The sequence below is a fragment of the Myotis davidii genome, unplaced genomic scaffold, assembly GCF_000327345.1.
Source record: "Myotis davidii unplaced genomic scaffold, ASM32734v1 scaffold172, whole genome shotgun sequence".
NCBI classification, from domain to species: domain Eukaryota; kingdom Metazoa; phylum Chordata; class Mammalia; order Chiroptera; family Vespertilionidae; genus Myotis; species Myotis davidii.
In genome coordinates this window covers 2,411,661-2,437,672 of record NW_006284343.1, presented here as the reverse complement: position 1 = coordinate 2,437,672, position 26,012 = coordinate 2,411,661, and the positions used below count along the sequence as shown (strand labels likewise).

The 26,012-nt window shown below is 52.0% G+C and overlaps 1 protein-coding gene across 3 annotated transcripts in view; it reads left to right on the top strand.

The window, feature by feature from the left end:
• Nucleotides 1-26,012, top strand: part of SLC39A11 (solute carrier family 39 member 11) — a 176,324-nt gene that overhangs the window by 86,845 nt on the left and 63,467 nt on the right. For all 3 annotated transcript variants that reach the window (XM_015570620.1, XM_006754593.2, XM_015570616.1), the window contains one exon: nt 24,115-24,285. In XM_015570620.1, coding sequence (XP_015426106.1) covers nt 24,115-24,285 — 171 coding nt within the window. The remainder of the gene's footprint in view (nt 1-24,114; nt 24,286-26,012) is intronic.

The following is a 26,012-nucleotide window of genomic DNA, read 5'->3' as shown; positions in this document are numbered from 1 at the left end:
GCGTGCAGTGTGCAGGTGTACATGGGCATGTCTGCACATACACGTGCATATGCATGCACATTTGGGCGTCACCTTGTGCATATGTGCATGCACGTACACACCCGTCCCTGTGTATATGTGGTGTACAGTTTACCACACATGGATTTGTGTGTGTACATGTGTGCATGCCTGCACGCCTGAGTGTGTTCCTTCTTTGATAAGCTCAGAGCTTTTGAGTCTCTCTCCCGGGAAGGATCCCAGGACCTTCCAGCTTGGTTCCCATGCTCTGGCCCTTCTGCATCTGGGTTCTTGGAGGGCAACTCCTCCCCTCTTAGCACTTTTCTTCAGCGACATCTCCCAAGTAAAGCTTTCCTTCTCACTCCCATGAGCAGGCGGACTGAGCACTTTTGCTTCTTGGTCACTTTTCCTACTTCTGTCATGACAAGTAACAAATGGGTCCTGAGTATTATTGGAAATAGATGTGTGTGGCCCTCCGTGAACTCTCTGAGGAAGGAGCAGCTCGGTACTTACTCATGTCCAGGGCCCTGTGTGGGGTACAGGGTTTACTGCGCAAATGGAAGAGGAATGCAGCTAAGCCTCCAGTATGGTCCCTTTGGCTTTGGATGACAGTATACGCTCCTGATAATTTGTTGTAAAAACCGCTGCTATCGAAAAACCACATAACTTGAAAACGAAGTTTTCATAGTACTGTAAAATAAGTAGGATTCGTGGAAGACTGTTGATTTTAAGATACTAATCATGCATAAAAACACGCCGTAAAAAAAGATTAACATAATCTTTACCAGGCCTTCGGGAGTAGGTACACTTCATTAAGCACTAATTCTTTCAAAAGTGGCAATTTGTGTATGATCTATATGAGCAATTTTCATTTAATGTCGTATTTGCTGAAATGAAATATCCCTTTCCAGCCATTCTTCCCAGAGAGCATTTATTGAACATTCTCGACGCGGGTTTGCTGAAGGAAATGTTAAGATGGAAGTGTCTGTCCTTGAATTCAGAGCTAACCATGGGGGCGCGGACTCGGAAGCACAGACAGTAGAGAGGAAAGAGGAACCCGAAATGGAGAGAGTGTTAGGGAGGGTGGGCACAGGCTCTTGGTTTATCAGCACGTTTCGAGGAGCATTTAGTCCTCTTAGGCGTTTTCAGACCGGGACAGGGAGGGGTTCTGTGTGTGCACAGCACCTGAGGAACGTGTTTCCGCGCTGGCCTCCCTCCCTCCGATGGCTGCCTCCCAGCTCCCCCTGCCCGCCGCCCTTCCGTTCCTCACACTGCTGCCCGCAGCGTTCACCTTGGAATAGCCAAGCCCGCAGCATTCTTCCGGGGCAGGTTCATCACTCAGGCAAAGATACGGGTATCTGTTCAGTCACCAAGCTCGGTTCTGGGGGACCAGTGGCCAGGGGCGTGAACTGTGCCCCCACCTTCGCTGCAATGCCCAGGTCACTTCCTGCTGCCTAGAAGACCAAGTTCAAACTCTAGGGCTCTACGCAGGAGGCCGCCCAGGAGGCCATCCCAGTCCGCCTTCAACCCACCCCCCAGGTGTACCTCCTGCCGCACCCCCACTACCCTGCACCGAACTGGTCCTCTCTCTGCTGGGCAGGTGTCCCCACCGCCCGGTCATCTCAGAGTCATTCTTCCAGACGCTGCTGAACATTTCCCTTCTCTCCAAAGCCTTGTCACCTCACTCAGGCTGAGGAAGCATTGCCTGCTTCCAGATTCCCTCCACCATGTGTCTCTCACGTATTGATCATTAGCATTGGTTATCTCCCCTCCTTCCTTCATGAGCCTCCACATTGAGCTCACTCACTGCTTGCCCCTTTACGTTCAGATGCCGTGTTGTATCTGTATGCCCAGTGTGTGGTGTGTGGCCGGTATTCAGGAACTATGTAAAAGGAGAACAATATTTTTTTTAATGTGTTTTTATTGATTTCAGAGAGAAAGGGAGAAGGAGAAAGAGATGGAAACACCAATGATGAGAGAGAATCATTGATTGGATGCCTCCTGCATGCCCCACACTGGGGATCGAGCCCACGACCCTGTACTGGGAGTCGAACTGTGACCTCCTGGTTCATAAGTTAACGCTCAACCACTGACCCATGCCGGCCGGGCAACAATATTTTTACTGGGGTCCTAAGCGCCTTTGTAACTCACTTCCTGTCTTTCTGCCCAGCAGTGACTTGCCCCACCTCATTTTCGTCTCTTGGCCCCTTCTTAGCACCCCCTTAGAACAGTGGCTCACGGTCTAGAACTGGCTTTTGTTTTAATCAGTCTCTTTGTACACGTGCGCATTGTGGCTTTTGGTAGCAAATTGAAGTTCTCTCCACCCCTTTTCTTACTCCTTGTTCTTTCAGCGTGAGGTTCTCGGGCAGTCCAGCAGGAGTGAGACTTTAAGAACAATATGCAGTCCAGGTGGCCAGGGACGTACTGTTATATTGCACTCCAGTGGTCCATGTGTCTTCACTCAATGGTCTTGGGTTTCTTTTTCCTTAACCCCCCCTTTCTCTTTCTTTTTGTCGGGGCCAGGTGGTGGTGGTAGGAGGTATTGTTTTCTTAGAACTTTGTATAAATGATCATTTTGACAAGGGAACAAAAGCCCTCATTCTGATTGGCACAGTATTTGAAATCAAAGTCATAGCGATCGTTACGAGGGCCTCGTTTCCTGGTGATTGACTTAATATAATTGCCTCTTGGAGAACTTCCCCTGGAAAAAAATCTGGAAAAGACATCAGTGGGGGCAGCGAGCAACTAGCTTCAGTGGTTCCCCTCCTTCCCTCCTGCTTGTCTCTTGGATCCAGTGAGTCAGTTTGTCAGAGGAAGGAGTTTGGTGAGCAGTGGCCAAGAAATCTCCCTGGACTCTTGCTTTTCTTTTTCCTTTTTAAAATACATTTTTATTGATTTTAGAGAAGAAGGGAGAGGGAGAGAGAGATAGAAACATCAATGATGAGAGAGATTTAAACTTTGTTTTCTCTGTCATCAAGTCAGTTCTTTTAAAATATATTTTTATTGATTTTAGAGACAAAGGGAGAGGGATGGAGAGATAGAAACATCAATGATGAGAGAGAATCATTGATCAGCTGCCTCCTGCACGCCCCACCCTGGAGATCGAGCCCGCAGCCTAGGCACATGCCCTGACTGGGAATCAAGCCATGACCTCCTGGTTCATAAGTCGATGCTCAACCACCGAGCCATGCTAGGTGCGCACACTAGGCTTTTTCTAACTCCAAAATTGTATGTAACTCGGCCCAGTGCTTGGTTGGCGGACCAGTTGCTTCTGCATGGGCTCAGCACACCTTGAATCCACAGAAATTTATAGCGTCTTTCAGCCCGTGAGCCAAGAGATTCAATTTAGTCTACTGCTCACTGAGAAAAGATAGAGAAGAAAAAATCACCTCAAATCAACAGGGAAATCGACTCCTCAGTCTGGAAGGAACGTGCAACATTATTAGACTATTTCTCTTCATCCTTTTTCTACCTCAGGAAGGTGATTATCTCTTTTTTTTTTTCTTCCTAAGACTCTCAAGAGAAGGAGAGTCTGTATTTTTCTCTGTCGGCTATTCTGGTCTCCCAATAACTTTTATAATTAGAAAAGAAAATTAGAAATGCCTTCCCTTGTATTGCCATGGAAGCTCCTTTCGTCCTGAGCAGCGCTTGGTAAAAATCATCTCCACACTGGTCCTTTACAGCATTTGTGCAACGAATCTTCATTGAGCACCTACCATATGTTTTCCTGTCCAGGTTGAGGTTCCTTCTCTCGGCCCGTCTTGCCATGCATTCAAGAAGCAGGGTTCATATCACCCTGTCTGCCTTTTGCACCATTGTGTCAGTCAGCACAGGCTAACAGCTGTAACAAACAGCCCCTGAGACCCCAATAAAGGATTACTTCTTGCTCAAGCCACAGTCCCATTCGGGTGTTCTGCTCCATGCCCTGCTTCTTGCTGTATTCTGGCACCCACACTCCATTCCTTTCGTGGTTCCCAGAGTCTGGGAGTTCTCCCCGAGGTCCTCTGCATTTGGCCTGCAGACAAGGAAAGAGCATGAGCAAGGAGGGTTTTGGAGAACTTTCTTAGCTGCCAAGTCTAGAAATGTCACCTATCTTTTCCGCCCACAGTCCATTGGCCAGTACCAAGTCACAAGCACCTCCCCCACCTCTCTCCCCTCCCCTAGCTGCCAGGGTTGCTGGGAAGTGCAGTCAACCTGGATGCCCAGGAGGAAGAGGAAATGAAATTTGGTGAACACACAGCAGCCTCCCCGCCCACTGCTGTCCGCTTCCCTGTGGACAGTGCTTGGCGTGCTCTTCCCGGGGCCTCCCTTGTGGTCACTCCCCGAGCCTTGTTCTCCTTCAGTAGCCTCTCCTCTGACTATGTGAGAGGCAACCCGTCGATGTCTCTCTCTCTCTCTCATCAATGTTTCTCTCTCTCCCCGTCCCTCCCTCCCTTCCTCCCTCTCTTCTTCCCTCCCTTCTTCCCTCCCACTCTCTCGAAAAACAATGGGAAGAATATCCTCACGTGAGGATTAAAAAGAAACAAAGAAAAAGAAGGCAGATTGGACACCTCTGAGCGCCTCATCATTTGATGGAGTTCCCATGATGGAGAGGAGACATTTAGTCTCGGTGTTGAGATGAGCCTGAAGATCCTCCGTCTCACGCACAGTGTCTTCGTCCCAGTGTCCATGGGATAATTATTTGGTCCTGACTCTAGGAAGGATTTTCTGGCTCTTGAGATGGTTCAGTTAACACAGATAGAAAAAAAAAAAAGTATGTTATTAGAAATGCTGACTTGGGTGCAGGGCGATAGGGTTTTCAAGGCCAGAAGGGAGCAATTAGGGAAAGCTGAATTTCTAAACTCCCACTTCAAACCATCGACAGAGAGGGAAGAATGACTGCCCCCCCCCACCCCGCCCCAGCACATGCACATTGAGGGTTTGGGTTCATATCTAGTTAGAGCAGAAAGAATACTTGGATGCAGCGATCTGCTGAGGAGAGCGGGTATTTTTAATGAGGACTTTTTTCTCTTTCTGTATGTGCTGTCGCCCTGGCAAGCAGGCATGGCAATAACCAGTTTGTAAATTGTTCCCGACATGTTCTCCGCTCCTTGAATTCCCTGAGTGCCTGCCACATGATGAGAGAGAAGCCATCTTTTACATCAGTCATGGGAAAGAGGCCGCGGTTTCAGCATGCACGTAGGATGGTGCCTAAACGGGACGTTACAGATGCAGCGGCCACAGCTCTCCGCCCGGAGGCAGAAAGGGAGCTACTGAGGCATCGGAAAGTCCCAGCTCCGCAGGCGCCACTGCCCTCTGCCGCCCAGAACCACCCACCGCTGTGCACACAGGCACGGGGAGGGGGCTGCGGGTGGAGGAGCAGGTGTGCAACGCCCTCCGGAGAAGTGCACGCCGTCCTCCCCACGTGTCCTCCGTGGGTCCGAGGCTGTGGGCTTGAAGATAGTTTGGGGATCAATAGGAAGCTTACGCTGAGCTTGCCGGAACCATCGGCATCCCGAGCTCCATAACCAGCTATTTAATGTGACGGGAGAGATGAAGCAAGAGCTAAATATGCAGAATAGCCTGGGAGCTGACTTCAGCCCCGATCCAGCCCACAGGAAGTCTCTTCCGCTTTGGTCGCCTACAGCCGCGGTTCTCAACCTGTGGGTTGCGACCCCTTTGGGAGTCGAACAACCCTTTCACAGGGGTCGCCTAAGACCATCGGAAAACATGTATATAATTACATATTGTTTTTGTGATTAATCACTATGCTTTCATTATGTTCAGTTTGTAACAATGAAAATACATCCTGCATATCAGATACTTACATGACGATTCATAACAGCAGCAACATTACAGTTATGAAGTAGCAACGGAAATAATTTTATGGTTGGGGTCACCACAGCATGAGGCACTGTATTAAAGGGTCGCGGCATTAGGAAGGTTGAGAACCACTGCCCTACAGGTACCATCGGAAGGCCTGGAGGCAACCGTAAGAACTGCCTGTTTGGATGCTTTTCTCGAAACAAAGACGCAAAAATCACCCCAGCGCGGTATATCGTCCCTTTGTCTAATGGGCTGTTCGGGTGGTGGTAAGACTGAGGAAAGCGAGGTGTCCCTCCAGGGCGAGGATAAGCTGTTTCATTGTTGCTGTGCTGCCCTGTATTAGTAACTTATCAATGATTCTCTCTCATCATTGAGTCCCACTCATTGTGAAGTTGGGGTTGTTGTTTTTTCCTTCCAGATGAACTTCAGAATCTCTCTGTCCAGTTTAATACTAGATTGTTATTTTGACTGGACTTTTGTTAAAACTCTCACTTGGAAAAGAGTCGCTTAGTGGAATGCAGACTTTCTATTCAAGAACACAGAATGCTTCTCTGTCTATTTCTTACTTTATCTATTTCAACTTGTCTTGTGTTTTCTTTTTCATTAAAATCTGTTCAAGCCTGGCAAGTGTGGCTCAGTGGTTGAGCACCGATATATATATATATTTAAAAAAATGTACTGTTCAAGACAGACCCCCCAGAACTTTCCTGCTTACTTACCCCACCATATCGTCTGGTCATTAGGATACCGACTATAATAGCTTAGACGGTAAAAAGCAGGTGCCTAAGCCAGAAGCCTTACGTGTGCACATTGCACAGTATTTTCACTCTGGAAGCAGGAAGACTTGCAGCAGAACAGCATGAGTCTGAGGGAACCCTCGAGTTTAGTCTATAATGCCGCCGTAAACACCCGCACGTAGGTTTTGCATGGTTTTCAGTTGGGACTTCCCTCGCTCACCCAGAAGGTGCAGACTCAGAACTCTGACCGGCTCAAGGAGGAAGCCTGTGGTTTTTATTCTTCAGACCGTTTTCTTCTTCCCTCTGGAGACCAGGCAGGAGCCTAGGATTATCCTTTTTGTCCGAGATACTGGGGGATTTTTTTCTTCCTAGCCTGCCCTTCCAGGTAGGGACAGGATTTCAGGAATCTCACATCGGTAGAATGTCGTGTCCTCTGTAGGTGACCCCAGGCCTTCTCTTTGCCCCACGTGGCCAGTGACCCCCAGAGCCCGCTGACCCGCAGGCAGCTTCTGGGCCGGTGTGCCGGCTCTGACTTACTGCTTCTTTACCAATAACCATCCGTCTTCGCTGCGAGCTCCGCTCCGCGTTTGAAACTTCCCGTTGGTCGATTTTCTCCATCACGTCTAGGTGTTTGTGGCGGGAGATTCTGTTTTTATCTCCATCTTTAATCTTGCTAGAAACAGACGTATCCCTTGGAGAAACTTAGATTTGCAGAAACAATTGTGCTCACATCCTTTCTTCAGTCGTTTGCCAAGTCCCCTGTGTCCCCATCTGCCAGGCAACAAGCCATTCTTCAGTGCCACTCGCTTCCTGGAACTCCACGGACGTATCTGTTTCCAGACTCACGACTTGATGTTTCCGTAGATTTGACAACGCAATGAAAATACAAACAAACGGTCCTCATCACCGAGGCTGATGTAAGAGGCCGTTGGGACTTCAGTTCAGCTCTGGGGCAGGAAGCAGGTTTTTGAGTGGGGACTGATTTTGTAAGTGGCGAGTCCGTTCACGAATCCTTCGGGATTTCATAACCTCACGTTCGCTTTCCCGTTCCTCCTTGCAACTCGGAACAGGCATGGTGGGCCACCTGGCCCCCAGCCGGCGTGGTCCATGAGCATCGGACACATTCAGAACCACATACTGGAGAACTCGCCTTGGGGCGGCAGGGGGCGCCTGTGAACCCTGTCACAGTCCGCAGCTCCTGCGGCCAGCAGCCAGGCCGTTAGAGGTCCAGCTTCCGCGGAGCTCAGCTGCCCCGTAAAAGACACATCTGCGGGGACAGCCCACACCTATGGGTCCACGCCTCTCACACGGTGGGTCTTGATCTGTTGCCTCAGGATTTGCTGGGGCAAATTTGCGAGGAAAAGAATACAGGTCTGTGCTCCGCCTCTGATTGGCCCAAGACAGAGCCCTGGGAGTGGGGCCAGGGAATCTATCCTTTTATTTTTTAAAAATATATTTTTATTGATTTCAGAGAAGAAGGGAGAGGGGAGAGAGAGAGAAACATCAATGATGAGAGAGAATCACTGATCAGCTGTCTCCTGCATGCCCCCCACTGGGGATCGAGCCCGAATCCCGGGAATGTGCCCTGACCGGGAATCGGACTGTGACCTCCTGGTTCATAGGTCAACGCTCAAAATTTGATCCATACGACCCGGGCGGGAATCTATCTTTTAAAATCCCAGGTGATGCTCAGTCGTCGTGCAGTGCGTGAATATTGGTCCTGGTGCCCGCAGGGAGGTGTTGATGGTGAAGCCAAGCATTCCTAAGCATTTTAGGGGCTAATAATTTCCTTGGAGTGGAATAGGCTAGAGAAAGCATCTCAAACTTGTGGCCCGTGGGCCGCATACCTCGTTTATTTGGTCTGTGTTAGCCTTTGAGTTTGACATGCTTGGGCTACAGACAGAATGGGGGAAGGGGAGGGTGTCTTAATTGCTTTGTGCTTGGGTGTGCTGTGGGGGAGGGATATTTGGCTCAGGCGTTTATCAAAAGCCTCATCTCTGGAGGTAATTTTTTTTGGAGGGAAGGGATGGTTAAAAGCCACTTGATGACACAAGCAAGGGGGAGGGTAAGAGGACAGGAGAAAATCTAACTGAGCTTTATCTTCCTTGGGGTTTGCGTTAAAACGTTGCTTGGGTTTTAATTAAGCAGAGCACCTTCCTCCCCATCCCTGGGTGATTCTGGTTGCCATGGCAGCAGACTCATTGCTATCTGTAGCCCCCACCCCCCCCAGCCTCTGTAACCCCTCCCCCCCCTCCCTCTGTAGCCCACCCCACCACCAGCCTCTGTAGCCCACTCCACCACCAGCGTCTGGCACCGGCAGCCCTACAGGCTCCACGGAGCCCAGACCCAACTTCTCAGCAGGCGTGGGGCTGCAGCGGCATAAGGCTGGGCAGGTTTTGATGGGGGAGGCGACAGCTTGCCACGTCAGCTGGTGGGTGAATGCCACACTCTGATAACTCCGAGAAACGTGCCAGGCAGCTCTTCTGGGCTGGGCTGCTCCTGCTCACAGGCTTTGACCAGATTCAGGAATTGTCTGCGAGAAGGTGTCTCCGGTCATCCATGCCTCCTCACCGCGGCTCTCACTCCCCCAGCGCCTCTCCATGTTTCCCTTGAGTCCCTGGGTTTTCTACCCGACGCCTGTTCTCAGGTGCCTGGGTTGGTACATGGAGGAGATGATGAGCTCTGTCGTTCTAAGAGAGGTTACAGGAAGAGAAGCACGTTCCAGGCAAAAGGTGATGTATTCCGTTTGGTGCAAGACGAGCAAAATGTTCTCAAGTGAAGACAGCCCCCAAATAAACAGTCGGAAAGAGGTCTGGACTAGCCTCAAGAGTTCATTTCTTTTGTCGTTGTTAATTCTCACCCACAGATATTTTTTCATTGATATTTAGAGAAAATGGAAGGGAGGGGAAGAGATAGAAACATGGATCGGCTGCCTCCTGCACGCCCCCTCCTGGGGATTGAGCCACAACCCAGGCATGTGCCCTGAACGGGAGTCGTACCGGAGACCTCTGGGTTCCTGGGTCCATGTTCAACCGCTGAGCCACGCCCGCTGGGCTCCCCGTCTCTCCTGTGTAGCAGCTCAGTGTGGGTGCGGGTACGTGCCCGTCTGCCAGCCTGTGCTATTTTTCTGCACCGACGGTCGGTAACAACCTGAACGTCACTCGGAGGCCCACGCCTCGGGGCCCTCATTTCCAGCCAGGCCGGCCTGCTCTCCTGCAGCAGAAGACGCGGAGCTCTCGGCAGCCGACCTCCCAGCCTCTGCCGGAGGGCGTTTGTGTTCCCACCAGCAGCCAAGCCATTCTTCCCGTGTCCCTGGTGGTCGCTGTCTTAATAGGAACCGTATGTGGAAGCGTGTTCCCTGCCTGGCAGATGGCTCTGCTCTGCCCCATTAGATCCCCGCACCGGGCGGGGCCTCCTTTGTTCCCGCGCCAATTTCACCGATAAGCCCCCCTCCATTTAATTTCCCATTTCTTTTCTTCCCGCGGTCTCAGAGCCGCCGCCTCAGGTCAGCCAGCCACCGGTCATCTCCCTCTACCCAGTGCTCCTCCCTCAGGGCAGAGGGCTCCAGCACTCAGCCTCCCCGCCCTGTGGTCCACGCAGAGCACATACCGGGGCGGTCGGGCATCTCCAGGCATCCCACTCTATCTGTTGCACAAAGACAGCTACCCTGTGAAGACGAGGTGGCCCCCAAATCTTAACCAAGGGAAAGGAGGGGTTTCCCTTGCTGGGGGCTGCGTTCTGACGGGTCCATCAGTTTCCTGAAGCCGATTTCCTTCCTGGCCATTTCCCTTCTTGCCTGTGTTTATGGCCAGATCTCGGAGAAAGCAGTGGTGCTTAGTCCTCCTGCAGTTAGCTGTCTGATGCTATTTTATTAAGCCGTTAAGTTTCCGTTGCCATGGTGACTATAAAAATCATGTGTGTGTGTGTGTGTGTATATATATGTATGTATGTATTATATAATTAAAAAATATTAAACCTGAAAGTGGAAATATAATGGCTTAATGAAATAGCATAAAATACATAAATACGTGTGGTATACACATCATTCAGGAACTTCTGTGTGGATATGTGTGCACATACTCCCTTTATCCATCTGTCTATCCAGCGTGGTTTTGTCCGGACAGTGAGCTCACTGCAGGGATGCTGGTGCCCTACGACATCCCCCTCTCCCTGGCTGTACCATTCTTCAGGGCGTGCAAACGGGGGTGCCTTTTAGCCCAAGCAGCTGCACTGGGTGAGTACACCTGCTGCGGCAGAAAAGGAAAGGGGAGACCGAGGGAGTTACCAGTGCTCCAAAGCCAAAGAGAGGACCTCAAAGGCAGGGCCCTCATCTCTTAGTGACAGAAAATCTCCATCACCGTGAGAAGCAGGCAGTCCTTTCTGGAAGTGGAAAAGGTCCGCGTGACAGTGGGATCCAGTCACTTTATAGACAAGGCAGGGCTCCACGGGGAGAGTTGGGGTTCGACGGTATTGGAAATTCTGCACCGAAGCCCGTCATGATCGGATTTCCTCTCCTCTGCAAGGACCTCCTGCCCTTTCGGACTTACCTGAAGAGTGGATTGGGCACTAGACACGCCGGGACCTCTGCTTTCTGTTTTATTAGCCCGAGTTCGCTGTGGGACCTGCCGGAACGTGGTTTTGTAGGGCTCGGCATGTGCCAGCCAGGGAGGCCCCACACCCACTCCCATTGACTCCCCACCAGAGTCCCACAGGGTGGGTAATGTCACCTTCCCCACTTGACAAGCAGGGAAACTGAGGCCCGGGGCTATCAAGTGACACCCCCAAATATGCACAGTCAGGAAGTGGTCCGGTGGGTGGGGAAACAGCTGCGTTCTAGTGAGTGAACCCAGGTTCCCATCCCCCCAACCCCCCCTTCCCTGCTCCCTGCTGCGCAGTGACATGGAGAGTCCCCTGTGTCACCATCTGGAAGAAGAAGGGAAGGAGAGAGGCTGAAGAGGCAAGGGGGGAGGAGGGTGCCAGGGAGCCTGCCCCGACTTCCCCATGTCTCGGTTTGTGGGTCGATGGACAGGGGCAGGGAGGGCCCAGCCCAGGAGGCTGGCCCTCCAACAGGCACGAACCGGTGAGTGAAACCTGGACAGGCGTCGGCCGGAGTGAGGTGTGGTGGGACCTGTGGTCCTTCTCACAGGGGCGCCAGGCGGGGAGCGCGGTTTTTCTTTATTCCCAGGCCCCGTTGTTGTGGAGTGGTTTCCTCTTGTGGGCTGTGCTGAGCTTGACCTTCGAACTCTGTGTCTTGAACAGATTAATAGCTTAAACATATTGCAGGGGAAATACTTAGCTGATTAAGAAAAACTTTTAGAAACAAACATTTAGCTGCATTTACATAACACACAAGTTATTTGCATCTCAATGAGATGATCCTGGGGGTTTAGCTATAAGCCCTGCTGACTGGAAATGAGCCCACCTCACCCATGAGAGCCCCTGGGGCCTGGATGTGGCCCCCCCTTTCCCGCTCTGTGGTTATGCTATCATGAGGGGGGGCGGTTCTCTACCTGAAGAGACCAGGTGCCCGTGCCCCTCGCAGGTTCTCTACAGCCACCCTACATCCTCTCCCCACCACCTCCATTTTCCAGGGCATCTTCCTCCTGGCTGGTAAGCGCATCTGCTGAGATGGAACTCAAACCACCTGGCCCACCCCCAGGTAGTCCCTCGTTATTCTTCATGTGCTTTTCCTGGGTCTGGTCAGTCTTGGTGAGGAAGGGCTTGCCTGTGGGAAAGAAGGGGAAGGCAGAGGCCGAGACCTGCGCACACGCCTGTCGCAGGCTCCTCCAGCCCCTCCCTCCGGAACCTGTCTTCTCTCGGGAGGCTTTTGGACAGGGTTGACCTGTGGGCATCCAAGGACCAGGACTGGCCGGGTCAAGAAGACTGGCTGCTTTCATGGGCAGAGTGTTTAACCTACAGGAACTCGTGGCCAGGAGACCACTGTAAGGAGCCCCCGGAGGTGTGCATGGGCAGCCGAAGGCCAAATTCAAGTCCTCCTGGCCCTCAGGTGTCAGTTTCGTTCTGCTGTGAGGGGTGAAGCCTGCAGAACTGACAGTCACTGAGGTTGGCCAATTACTCTGGAATGACGGGGTTCGTACAGACACTAGGGTGAGGCAAGACCGGGGTGTCAAGCCTTCTCGATGCAGCATCTAAATTGAGCCCGAAGAAGAAAGGGCTCAGAAACCACCCACCAAGATCACGTTGGCATCACAGAAGTCACAGAGCAAGAAACATTGGCCCTTTTAAGTTCCACCAACACTTGGCCAATTTTATATGGTGATTTATCATTCTCCCCAGCTAGCTTTTATTATTCTAAACACCAGAGCTCTCTGGGGGCCTGGATGGTAACTGGTCCTGCCTGACCTTGAATTGATTTGGACAATTAACGTATCTTTTCTTCTGACAGAGACAAGGAGACAAAGCTTGCGTGTGTTTTCTTAGTTCTGTTTGGCTGCTGGGAATTCTCTACGGGGTCCTTCTTGACCTGTTATCAGGGGTGGGAACCTTTTTTCTGCCAAGGCCCATTTGGATATTTAGAACATCATTCACAGCCAAACAAAGTTGTCCGTTTAAAAATCAGCCTGCTACGTTTGGTTAAACATTTAATTAACTCACCCCGAATGCCTTGGCAGGGCCAGACCAAATGATTTTTTGGGCCTTATACGGCCCATGGGCCGGACGTTCCCCACCCCTGTGTTAGCTAAAGGAAACCAGATAGAGAACCATGGATACAGGGCAGCGGATGCCAACCTTTCGGACCTCACGGATCACCAGTGGTCTGCAGGTCACCGGTTGGTGACCGCTGATCTAGGGAACATATAAAATGCGGGCTATATCAGGCTTCGTTGCTGTTTAAACTGGTGTTTCAAAACAGTGTGATCAAATGGAAACATGCGTGTGTGTGTGTGTGTGTGTGTGTGTGTGTTTTCATCTATACGCACGGTACACATATACAAAAGATTGACAATATTCTTTATAGGTGGTTACCTCTGGTGGTGAATGATTTTCACCTTTTCTTTGTGCAAATTAATATTTTCCCCTTTTTCTTACAGTGTATGCAAATTTGTATGTTGTCAGGAAATATTTTAATACGTTTTAAGGGACAATAATGCCTTTTAATTGAGGGCACGAAGACAGGTTTGTTACTTGGGGCTAATGAATTTGTTCCTCACTTAGTGGACGTTTCTTGTTCCACGAACAGTCAGAATGTGCTGTCCCCGCGGCTCATCCTGGGGACTTTCTCACGCATTCCGTAAGCTCAGGCACCAGAAACAGCCACGCAGGGACGAGCGGTCATTTCGGCTACGTGTGTCCGAGGCTGTCCCTGGAAGCAGAGGCTGTGCGTGCCGGAAGGCCCCCTGACGTCAACCCAATTCAGCTCATTTACAATCATTTACAATAAATTCAGGAATAAAAAATCAGGAAGCTGGACCTTCAGAGGTCAAGATCTCCCCAGGGTTGAGCACAGAAAACGAGGAGTTGGCCTGAGAAATCTTAGCCATGGATTTCATTCACTTAATTGTCTTTCCAAAGCAGTGGTTCTCAACCTGTGGGCCGCGATCCCTTTGGCGGTCAAACGACCCTTTCACAGGGGTCGCTTACGACCATCCTGCATATCAGATATTTACATGACGATTCATAACAGTAGCAACATTACAGTTATGAAGTAGCACCGAAAATAATTTTATGTATGGGTTACAACATGAGGAACTGTATTTAAAGGGCCAGAAGGTTGAGAACCACTGTTCTAAAGGGAGAGGAAAATCTGGTGCAGAGGTAATGCTGAGTTGAAGACATTGAAGGCACAGATGTCTGAGGACAGGAATAAAGCTTCCCCGTAGTAGCTTTCCCCCGTTCTTTCCTTCTTTTTCTCTCTTCCTCCTCCTCCACCTCTAGCTGCTTAGCTCCCAAATCTCTTGACCAAGTTTGGGACTCACCTTTCCCCCCAGCTTGGGGGTGTTGGTGGAAGGCAGAGCTTGCCTTGCAGGATAGCAGTTGCATTACCCACCTCTCTTGCAGCTAGAGGTGACCGTGGCCTGACCAGTCCGACGGTCCTGATAGCAAAGCGGGCAGTGGTTCCAGCAGGGGTGGCCCGCGTTCAGCGCCAGAGGCCTACGCTGGGCATTTGGTTTCCAGTTTTGGGGTAGAGGTGCTGCTCCGAGGGTGATGTGGTGGCATTTGGTTGGTAGAGCAGGACGTCCTGGTCTCCTTGACCTTACTTGGGTTCCAAGATGGGTTCTGTGGCCTCCTGGGTTGGTTCCCCGATCCCTCAATACCCTTCTGATGAATGAGTTGGTCTCGGTTGCCCACCACTGGGGACCATGCAGGATAAATTCTTCTACGGAGGCTGGGCATGGATGCCAGTTCTGCTGTGCCTCCGGTAGAGCCTCCACTCTCTTTCCTCCTTGTTACATATTCAGGCACGTGCTTCTCTTTTATTTATTTTTTGTTATCTCCGGTGATTCTCCTGTGTTCGAGCAATAATTGTTTACATCCTGAAAAGTAAGAAAAATAAACCAGGAAATGTTTATGGAACATTAGTCTCACTTAAACCTGATTTTCAGTGCCTCATTTTCCTTTCAGTTCTGCTGCCTATGACAAAAGACAGAGTTTGTTTTCCTGGTGCCGTTTGCAGGATATAATGCTCCGTGTTAATGTTGACAGTATGTGTTGTAGCAGCTAAGCAGTTCATTGATGCTGTCCTGTTTCGGGGAAACAGGAGCTATAGAGGGAGAGGGGGATTCTGTAGATTTAGACCCTATATAGACTCTGTGCAGACGTAGGAAGATGGGAGAATGCCTTGGTTTGGGGGAGTTTATTTTTCTCTCAATTCTTTCGCAGCTGGTTGCATTTCTATGTGACGGTCCATGTCCTCGTGAAAAAAAGGGGGGGGGGAGATTTTTATTTAATGTATGGAAATGATGGTGTCTGTCAGGACAATTCAGTTACGTTTCACTTTCTAGCCTTAAATTCCTTTGCCTTCCCTACTGCGTGTTTGGGACAAAGCCACATGTTGGGCGGAGAGGGAGGAAGAGGGATACAAAAGCTGATCTGGCTCTCACCTTTGAGGGCCTGGCTACACACCATGATAAGAGAGACTGTAGAGATGTGTGATATGATCAATAGAGAAGGCACCGAAACCACAGATGAGAAAGGCCGTGGTCATTCCACGTAAGAAGATGGCAACGCTGTAAAGAAAGAACATCGGAGAAAACGTGGGGAAGAGCTCTTGACAGCTGCATGTGGTCTGGAAAGAAAGGAGCCATTCTTAAATGCAATGACCACCAGGGGCAGATGCTCCAACTGGTAGATTTGATGTGCACTGACCACCTGTGGGCAGATGCTCAACACAGGAACTGCCGAGCTGTGGTGACTTGGTAGCTGTGGTTTTCGGGTGATGCACCTGGAATCAGAGAGGAGGGAGCCCAATTCTGGGGTGCGTCACCCGAGAACCGCCCTCTCGCAATCTGGGACCTCTCGGGATGTCGGCGAGCCAGTTTCAGCCTGATCCCCATAGGCCAGGCCTAGGGACCCCACTAGTACACAAATCTGTGCAGAGGGCCTCTAGTATATGTATATTTTTGTTGATTTCAGAGAGGAAGGGAGAGGGAGGGAGAGAGAGAAACATCAATGATGAGAGAGAATCACTGATTGGCTGCCTCTTGCATGCCCCCTACTGGGGATCGAGCCCACAACCAAGGCATGTGACCTGACCGGGAATCAAATCATGACCTCCTGGTTCATAGGTCAACGCTCAACCACTGAGCCACGCCGGCCGGGCACGCTGCCCTTTTTGAAACGAGTGTTGGGCTCTCTTGAAGTCAGTGCCACTTTCTGCTGGTGGATTCCCCACCCCCATCCAAGGACCCCATGGTCTTTTCCCCACGTGCTGATGGGTTACACACACACGTGCAGGGTGAGCTGAGAAGAACTATAGAGACAGCCCTGGGTTCATTCTTAGACTTAAACCACTTGATCTGGAGTGAGTCCATGTTGATAGAATGTTCTCTTGTGCCTGTGAACTGGAAGAGCTGGCCTGGTAGATGGACGTTTTGCTCATCCTGGACATTTCGGCCCTGTTGACTGAGTAGGCGCGATCACCTCACTCGGGTGTCTGGAACGGGCTCCGTGTGCGTGGGTGATTAGCTTCATGGATGAGACGTAAGAGCGAACCCCTCGCCCCCTGTGATGCGCGTTTAATTTTTACCCATTAGGCAGGTCTATTTGTGTCTGTGTTGTCACTAAGCAACTGCTTATTCATAAGCAGCAAAGGCGAGGCGTGGATTGCTTTTGGGGCCTGGAAAACATGTACCGACAGCAAAGACAGGGGATTCAAACCAGCCCCTCACACAGGCAGCCCGGGCCGCTCTGATAGTCACGGGGCCGTGGTCATCGGAGTGACCGGTGGCAGTGCCTGTGATGGTTACAAAGATGGCGAGTTTATCATCATGTTTCTTAGATCCCAGATGCTCCTCTGCCTAAAGGTCAGTAACTAAGCACAATGGAGACTCGTTATCGTCCCCCGAAGCTCCCCTGGTCTCCGATGGAATCTCTTCCGGCCCCGGGTTATACGTGACCCACGCCGCCCATGCTCGGAAGGTTTCCCCCTGAGACGAGTGGGGGCTGCCTTCAGGGGGCAGGGCCCTCCGTTCGCCACACTTCTCCATGCCCAGAACTTGGACCCCAAATTAGGCACAAATAGGACTGTCAGATAAGACACCGGATGCCAGTTAAATCCAAATTCCAAATGAACAGTGAATGCTCTTTAGTGTAAGTACAGCCCACTCCTTATTTGGGACATACTTACACTAAAAATTCTTGTTCTGTCCGAAATGCACAGACAGCTGAGCACCCTGGTTTTTTGGTAATTGGCTGATTCCAGAAGCTCCGGCGAGGGTCCCGTGCTGCTCTTCTTCCTGCTCTGTGTTCTGGCCGCAGAACTGCCGTGTGGTTTGCAAGAATCCCAGAGCCGTGGGGAGGGAGGCAGGGAGGCAGGGAAGGCTCTCCCAGACCCTGTTGAAGACAGGGACGTTTGCATACTGAGAGAGAAAAGCAGCTTTCGGGACCACCCCAGACAGTGGCATAGATACACAGGTGACCTGGTTTTTAAAGAAGGCGCCATACCACCTGGAGGAATCTCAGGACGGAATTTAAAAACGGAGGTGGCCACAGCCGAGGAACCGGACCTGCAGCTCCCAGCCAGGTCTCATTAGTCACGGGCTGAACCTAAGCGGATCGCAGGAGAGTTACCCATGTGTGTGAGGAGTCAGCTAATCCTATTAGCACTACTTAAAAGGCCTCATTGGGAGAGAGGACCTTTCACGCATGAGGGGGAGAAATATGCCTGAAACTATGAAAAATACTCAACTTTCCTTGTAGTCAGAGCAATAAAATAAGGAGGAATAGCCTTTCCCCCTGAAGTGAATACATTTATTTCCAAACGAGAGATACCCAGGCCGACTAAGCAATAGCGATGGGAACTGGCACATTCTGTGGCCGGGAGGATCAGTGGCGTGGCCTTTCCGGAAATTACTTAGACAAATGCATCAAGGCCCTCTGATCACGCGGTCAACTCCGGCAACTCTGTCCACATCTCCGATGTGTATGTTGGTAAAGATTTTGCAGTGATCTTTATAGAAAAAAGAATTTAGAAATAGCCTACATGCCCAGTGGTCGAGGTCATGTGGATAATAATGTGTATTGTTTGAAGTACTCGTGAAGGTCTTTCACCGTATGGGGGAGATGCTTGTGTCACGTCTAGGGGGAAGTCTGCTGTCGTGCAATACGTCCGAGTTATGTACCGCCGCCTGGAAAAGCGTGGAAGGAAGTGACGCCAGACTCCAGCGTTTGTTTCCCGTGATGTGATTGTGTGTGGCTTACGTTTTCTCCCGCAAGCTCCGAGGTCGTCCAAGGTTGCTTCAATATGCATTTTACAGCTTTATCACCAGAAGTGAGGTTATTGGCCCCAGTATTTTATTTGGGGCACTTGCCCGGTAGCAAGATGGATGGGATGGCCGGCCAGCCCTCCCTCCATCCCTCCCTCGACCACTTACACCCATTCAACTTATCACATTGATGAGACTTAGATGAATGTCCTGCTGTTGGTTTCAGGCCAGGACTTCCCATTTGCAGCCTGTATGCCAGCAGTGTGAGGGGCCCCGGGGATCTAAGGACACCGCTGAGGGCAGTCTTCGACGGCTCAGGGAAGCGGAGGGGGTTCTCCATGAAAAGGCACCATGAGCGTTATTCCCCTTCTTCCCTTCGACTCTTGTTAGGTCACATAGTGCTGGTCTCAGCACCCCCTCCCCAGTTCCTGACCCTGAACCACGTCTCCAGTGCCCAGTGGCTTCTAAAGACAGCATTTAGTGCAGACATGTCAAGAGTCAGACACCCCCCCACAACCACCAGCCTGTGCCCTCCCACCCCCGAAGATCAAAAGCTAAGAATTAGCTTCTTTTTTGTTTTGTTTTTGTTGTTGTTTGTTTTTTCCCCCGGATTTCCATGCATACCTCTCCTTTTTGGGGACATTGAAGCCAAAATTACTTTGCTGATGTAGTAGTGGAAGGTGGGAGTGTTGGGTGAACGAAGGGAATTGTCTCTCGTTTATTTTCAGGCGCCTAGTCCTGCATTTGCATTTGTAACATGCGTGTGTGACGCGGCTCCAATGTGTCCAACTATAGGGAAACGGTTGTGGGCAGCAGTTAGTCACAGGCAAGCACCTGAAAGTTTAAGGCTGTTGTGCGGACCCCTAGCTTGCAACAGGAACTTTCCCTCACAGCCTCAGCAGTTTCCCGGTGTAGCTCAGCCCCTTTGTACATGCTCCAGTGGCACATGAGCCATGGAGCCATACAATGAAGATTTCGTGCATGAAGTCAAGGCAGGAACTCTGCCGGGTGGGTGCCCATTCTGGGTGGGAGGGAGCAGAAGGAGTTTGCCCCCGTGTGGTAAGATCAAGGCACTGCACCTTTTAGCCTCTGGAAAAATGTGACCCTTCAATGGTGAATAAAGAGGAAATGGTTTCGCAAAGGACATGCTTAGAAATAAGCGGAATGCTCTCGCGCCATTAAAAACTAGAGGCGCCGAGACTCAGAAATCCAAAAAATATTCCTGAAATTTCAAGTGAAACAAGTGGAATGTGAAACTGTATATTAAAGCGTAGAATCAATAGTAATAGAATAGCCAGCATTGATTGTGGTTTTCCTGTGCCAGGCACTGTGCGAGAGCTCTACGTAGACTTTAGTTCTCAAAACAACCTTACTGAGGAGATATGATTATTAAACCCACTTTACCACAGTGGCACTGAGGCACAGGGTAATGAGTGACAGAGCCACTGTCCCAAGGTTGACAGAGCCATGATCCTGTGGTTGGCAGAGCCATGATCCCATGGTTGGCAGAGTTATGATTCCCATGATTGGCAGAGCCATGATCCTGTGGTTGATAGAGCCACGATCCCATCCGTGGTTGACAGAGCCATGATCCCATAGTTGGCAGAGCCATGATCCCATGGTTGACAGAGTTATGATTCCCATGGTTGGCAGAGCCATGATCCCATGGTTGGCAGAGCCATGATCCTGTGGTTGACAGAGCCATGATCCCATCGCAGCCAGTGTGATCCAGCATCTGTTCTCGTCACCATTTGCACTCCCTGCCAATATGCGAAGCATCAGTGTACAAAAACTAGACACAGATGAGGGACAAACGACAGCTGTCATGTTAGGGCTACTGGACACCTTCTATCTGTGGGCAGTGCTCTTTGATGCGATTGTATTTGCAGCTTTGCGGGAAGGAAACAGTGGGAGAGTTGCGGGTAGGTTTAGAGACGGTCAGAGGCTTTAGTTTTGATGTCTCGGGGCAGAGGGGCCCTCTGTCAAGTCAGGGAGGACCCCCTGGCTCGCTCTTAAATTCCCATGTGACTGTCAAGAAGGGCTTCCATGGACCGTGGCTTCTCTGTCTCTCAGTGTTGATGCTGGCCAATGTTGAGTGATTACTTCATGTTCGAGTTCAGCATAAATTACATAAAGGAAGTCAGGCTGATCCCATGAATGGTTAGGGAAACAGAACCCAATTCTTGGCAAGCCTTGTCACACTCATGCATAATGGACTTTCTTCCCCTGATTACCGTGATGCTCTGGAAAACAAGGAAAGAGGGAAAACGTTAGTCCATGGCCCCTCCTGGCTCCTGCTTCTGGTCAGCCTTTTGATTTTTGTCTGTGCTTACGCAGTACACCCGTCGGGAATGTACACACCCTTCATTTACATTTCGTAACGGGTTTAGCTGGGGGGGGGGGGGGTATTTTTCTGGGGATGTGAGATTTTCTGCACGAAGCAGTGGAGGATTTTCCCATTTGTGCTAATTCACCCAGACCACGTCCAGTGACGTCTGGGGAAGTGTTTAAGGCCCTCGTGGCTGGCGATCTGTTCATTAGCACTCGGGGGCCTGAGCTTTGAGCCCCATCACTCGGACAGCAAGCTTCCTGTGTTCCTGGTGGCACTGGGCCCAGGGCTCTGAAAACAAAGGTTAACCTGGCATTTACCCAGCGAGATGTTCTCATCTGAGGGCCTTGGATCCGTAAGGGTTAAAGAATCATTTTAAAATCATCTGTCGATGTTTTTGTTTTTGCGTTTTTTTTGCTGGAGAAAAGATTGCAGCTTCTAAAAGCAGTTGCTGATCCAGGTTTGGGCCCCCTGATCTGGAGGAGGCAGGACTCTTCACTCAGGGGGTGGGAGGGAGTGGAGCCCTGAGGGGAGGGGCTCCCCCTTGTGGTCCCCTGTCTGCTTTGCTCTGTGATACAATGTGTTGGGACAAGGATTGTGCCCCTGGTTTGGGGGAGGGGAAACCAGGAAGTCCTGTGCCCCATCAGGCCCCGTGGAGGAGTGGGCCTTGGACTGGTCCATCTGTCCCCCTGGGGTCCTCCTTCTCCCACACAGCAGCGCGGGGCCCCTCTGCCAAAGGTGCAGTGGGAGGGGAGCCCACCAGGGGGTCCCCTCTTTGTGTGGATTCTGAGGTGCTGGCCCTCAGATTTTAAGAGAGGGAGGCTCTTTGATGATGGTCCACCCTGATGTGGTTCCTTTCCTTCCTCCGGGAAGGCCTGTGGGCCTGGCTCTGAGTCCTCATCTTTAGTAAGTATTTCCTCTTCACTCATAACCAGTGGGTCGGATGCGTTAAGAAACACCGCTCTCGGTTGGTCTGAGTGGGAACGATCATAGGCACGAGATATCCACTGAGCCGTTTCCAGCTCAGACGTCACTCAGCGCCAGTCACGGACCCTCTCTGCCATCTCCACGTCTTGAACTGAACATCTGGGATTTCAGGTCCTAGATGTCACTGCAGTGACTGCTCCTACTGCCCTTTCTGTCCAGCAACGGAGATCAACACTCCCCCTTCCCCGCCGGTCAGCCAAGGGGCCTGGGTAACAGGAGCCCCCAGGAGGCAGAGGACCTTGGATTGATGGACCCCCTAGCCCAACGGGGGGGCGGGGTTGGGGGGGGATGAGAGAGCTGGGACAGTCACTCCCCCTCGCTGCTCATTTGTGAAAGGGGGTGATCTCCTCACAGGGCTTTTGTAAGGACTCAGATTATTAAAATAACCCCTCAGCATCGCCTGCCAGCCAGGCTCATTGATGTTTTCCGTCTCTGAACTTGGCCTCAGCTGTTCCATCCCTCAGTGCCCTTCCTCTTTGCCCAGTCCTGCTTCAGAGGTGTCAACACCTCTCCTCTTTCAAGAAGTCTCCCGGGTCTTGTCACTGCATCTGCTCCTATCCCCCACCAGGCGTGGCTGCGCCCCTGAAGCGGCCCTCCTCTGCCCACGGCGCGGCATTTATTTTGCTTGGTGGCGCGTGACGGCTTAACGAGCCTTAACCGGGAGAGGCAGGACGATTCATTGTCAGGGTCCTCCGCGCGCTCCTGATTGATGTGGGCGGATTTCCCTCCTCGCGGACTCATTAGTGGCGACTTATTTACTGGAGGAGGCGCCGGCATCAGGCCCCCACTGGGGACCCCAGGGCCCGGCGTCTTTCCGGGGCTCAGGACTCTATGCTTCGCGACGGTCCCGGGAGACCCGCATGCGGTGCTGGCATTTGCTGGCGCTGTCACGCCCTGTGGCTCTCGCGTGTTATTGCAGGAGATCCAGCGTCCGGTCCTCAGGGTCACTCACAGCAATAAGCAGTCTCCAGTGCTCGTTAGAGACGCAGACCTGCCGCTTGGATTTTAAGGAATTTGCTCATGTCTTCCCTCCTCTCATCCCTTAAGTTATAAAATTCTAAAGAGAAGAGTTTGGGTTTGGGGGCTGTTTTTTTCTTCCCTGTCACCTCCCACGCTCGGAGGAGGCCCGGGGAATGATGGTGTCCGCTGGCTAGTCCCCGGGGCATGGGGGCGGCCTGCTGCCTGCCTGCACGCTGGTCTGCTCTGCTTGTGTCGTTCGTGTTCATGGGCTCAACATCCCAGACAGGTAGCCCAGCCGGGGTGGCTCAGTGGTTGAACGTTGACCTATGAATCAGGAGGTCACAGTTCCATTCCCAGTTAGGGAACGTGCCCGGGTTTGTGTGCTCGATCCCCAGTAGGGGGCGAGCAGGAGGCAGCTGCTCAATGATTCTCTCTTATCGTTGATGTTTCTCTTTCTCCCTCTCTCTTCCTCTCTGTAATCAATAAAAATATATTTTTTAAAATCCCAGATACATAGTTCAATTTCCCATCCAGCCTCTACAGCCTGAGTCGTTAGATATTGTGAGAATGTACAACAGCACCCCCCACCCCAGGTGTGCACAGATACCCACCCACGTGCAAACATGCACTGGGGCTGCCTGACATCTGAGGCAGGAAAGCTGGGACCGAGTGGCGCTCAGACGCTCACACACACACACACACACACACACACACACACACACACTTGAATGGGTCCCCAGGAGAGTCATGGGTCGAGCTCTGTGGGCTGTGGGCGAGGGGGCGTGTGACAGCCACCACGTCCCCACACACAACGCTTAGGACAGCCTCGGGGTTTTCATGCAGCCTCTCTGTTGATCCTCGCAAAAGCCCGAAGCAGCAGGTACTGTTATTCCGCCTCGTGAATCAGGAAACCGAGGCACAAAGAGGCTTAGCAGCTTGCGGGCCGCAGTCTGGTTCCAGAATCTGCACTTCTCACCCCTGCCCGTCCTCGCCCCTGCTCTGTTCTTCCCCCTACTCAGTTCTCGCTCCTGCTCCGTTCTCACCCCTGCTCTGTTCTCACCCCTGCTCCGTTCTCACCCCTGCTCTGTTCTCACCCTTGCTCAGCGTTGCTTCCCTAAAGTGGGCATGGCCAGCGTACCCTGTTTTCATCTTCTTTCCCCGTTTTAATGCCTTTCCATTGGGCCCCGAATGCCCGCTCAGTGAGTGTTTGCAGGATGTATGAGTGGATGAGTGCGTGCGTGAGGAGAGAAGGGATGAGGACATGAAGGAACACGCAGGAGCACGCACGGTCCATCAGCAAGTTAGGAAGCAGCTCTGTCCCCATCTGAAAGCCTCCTCCTGCCGCCGCTTGCCCACGTCCGAAGTACTTCTCCTGTTCACAGTCCTCTCTCTTCCTGTCTCTCACTTTCTGCAGATAAGAGCGAGAATGGGGAGGCATACCAGAGGAAGAGGGCGGCGGCCCCCGACCAGCCTGAGGGCCCCACCGTCCCTGCGTCTGCTCCGGGGACCTCGGCCCCGCCCAGCGGCAGCAGCTGGAGGAGGATCACGCTGCTCATCTTGGCCATCACCATCCACAACATCCCAGGTGAGGACCGGCCCGCCGGCAGGGCAGGCACTGCCGAAGGTCAGCACTGCTGCCGGCTCAGCTGCCTGGCTGGGAAGGGGGCCGGGCGGTCGGGGTGCAGATCCTCTTTTGAGGGGCGTGCAGATGTTTCTTGACTATATTTGTGGGGTTACTTCTTCTCGACGCTTCCCTGTATGAGAAAACTCCCCGTTCCAGTCGCTATGAACAATGTCACTCCTTTTCCGTCCGTGCGTCCTTCTCTTTATGTGTTCGCTCCGAGTCCTCTGGAGCCCGACTGCCTAACTGTCCCCATTCCCGCGAATGAGCCTTTCCTAACCACGCGACGTCTCCTCCACTTCGTGGTCTTAAAATACCGAAGTTAGTGCCGTCTGCTTTGCTGATTGTCTTACCTGTGACACCTTTCTGAAATGCCCTTGCCAATCCTTCCCTTGTTAGCAATTTAGAGGAATTGGTTTTGTGTCTTTGGGTTTATTTTAATGGAAAAAAAAACCCCACAAAGTATTGGTGTTGTGTTTCCAAAAACAACACGTTTTTATTAGCATCACTGGAAGCACAGACACAGAAAGGGAGCTGCTCTCCTCGGGCCGGGACCGCCGACGGCTCAGAGCCCTTGCGTCTGTCATCTGCCGCCTGTAAGCACCTTCCGAGACAGTGTGTTCAGTCCGGTCACTGTCACCAAGGCACGTCCTTTCCTTGGGGTATCGTTTTCCAAAGGATGCACGCGCCCAGCCCCTGCGTGAGAGGGGCGCGGGGTGGGGAGGAGAGGGGAGCGTGGGCACCCCTCCGTGTGCAGGGGGGCTCACAGCTGCGGCCTCCAGCAGTCACGACCATTTCTCCCTGAAGCAGGTGAACTGCCTGCACCCCTCACACCTGTTTCTCTAAAGGGGGGTTCTTTCCTGCTCTAGAGCTGTGGACAGATAGCCCTCAGGGGGTCGATGAACACCCCAAAACCGCCCGCCAACGACGGTGGCTCCCTTTCTGTATCTGAGGGGGATTGAGCATCAAGTAGCAATCGAGTTCCTTCTCATCTCTTTTCACGAGGAGCTGATGGGCCCCACAGGGCGCTGCCATTGCTTTGTACGTGAGGAAGTTACAGGTAGAGCTTAAAGGGATGCGGGAGGGGATCTCATCCAAACACGGCCCCCTTGGAAAATGGAGGGAGGGCGTGTTCAGTGATCCCTGGGGCCCCTTCAGCCCGGCATTGGGTAATGCGTGAACAGTCATGCAGTCAGTACATTATTCATCTCGTCTATTTAATAATGTTAATCACTGCATCCTCGGCAACACCTCCAGGGTCCTCACCCCACCCCCGGGCGGGCCAGGACAGTCCCATCTGCAGTCTCCTTTGACACGGACCGCAGTCCTCACGGGTTCAGGGTTGGTGGTGGCGTGAGCCTGGCCGGACCGCAGTCCTCACGGGTTCAGGGTTGGTGGTGGCGTGAGCCTGGCCGGACCACAGCTCTCACGGGTTCTGGGTTGGTGGGCATGAGCCCCTGGCCGTCCTCTTTCCCCGGCCTGGTCCCCGTGTGCCACTGGCCAGCTTAGCAGGGGCAGCTCTCAGACTCCGCAGGGGGGAGCCAGTGGCCCAAGAGAACTGATCGGCTCATTTTCCCGGGACGAGGACCGGGTAGGAAGTTTTACACACGGGCCTTTCCTGGGAAAACTGTCTACTTCCCAGGGCTTTGCTCCCAGAAACTGGAGGCGTCCTCTCTGCGGCCAGAGCCCCA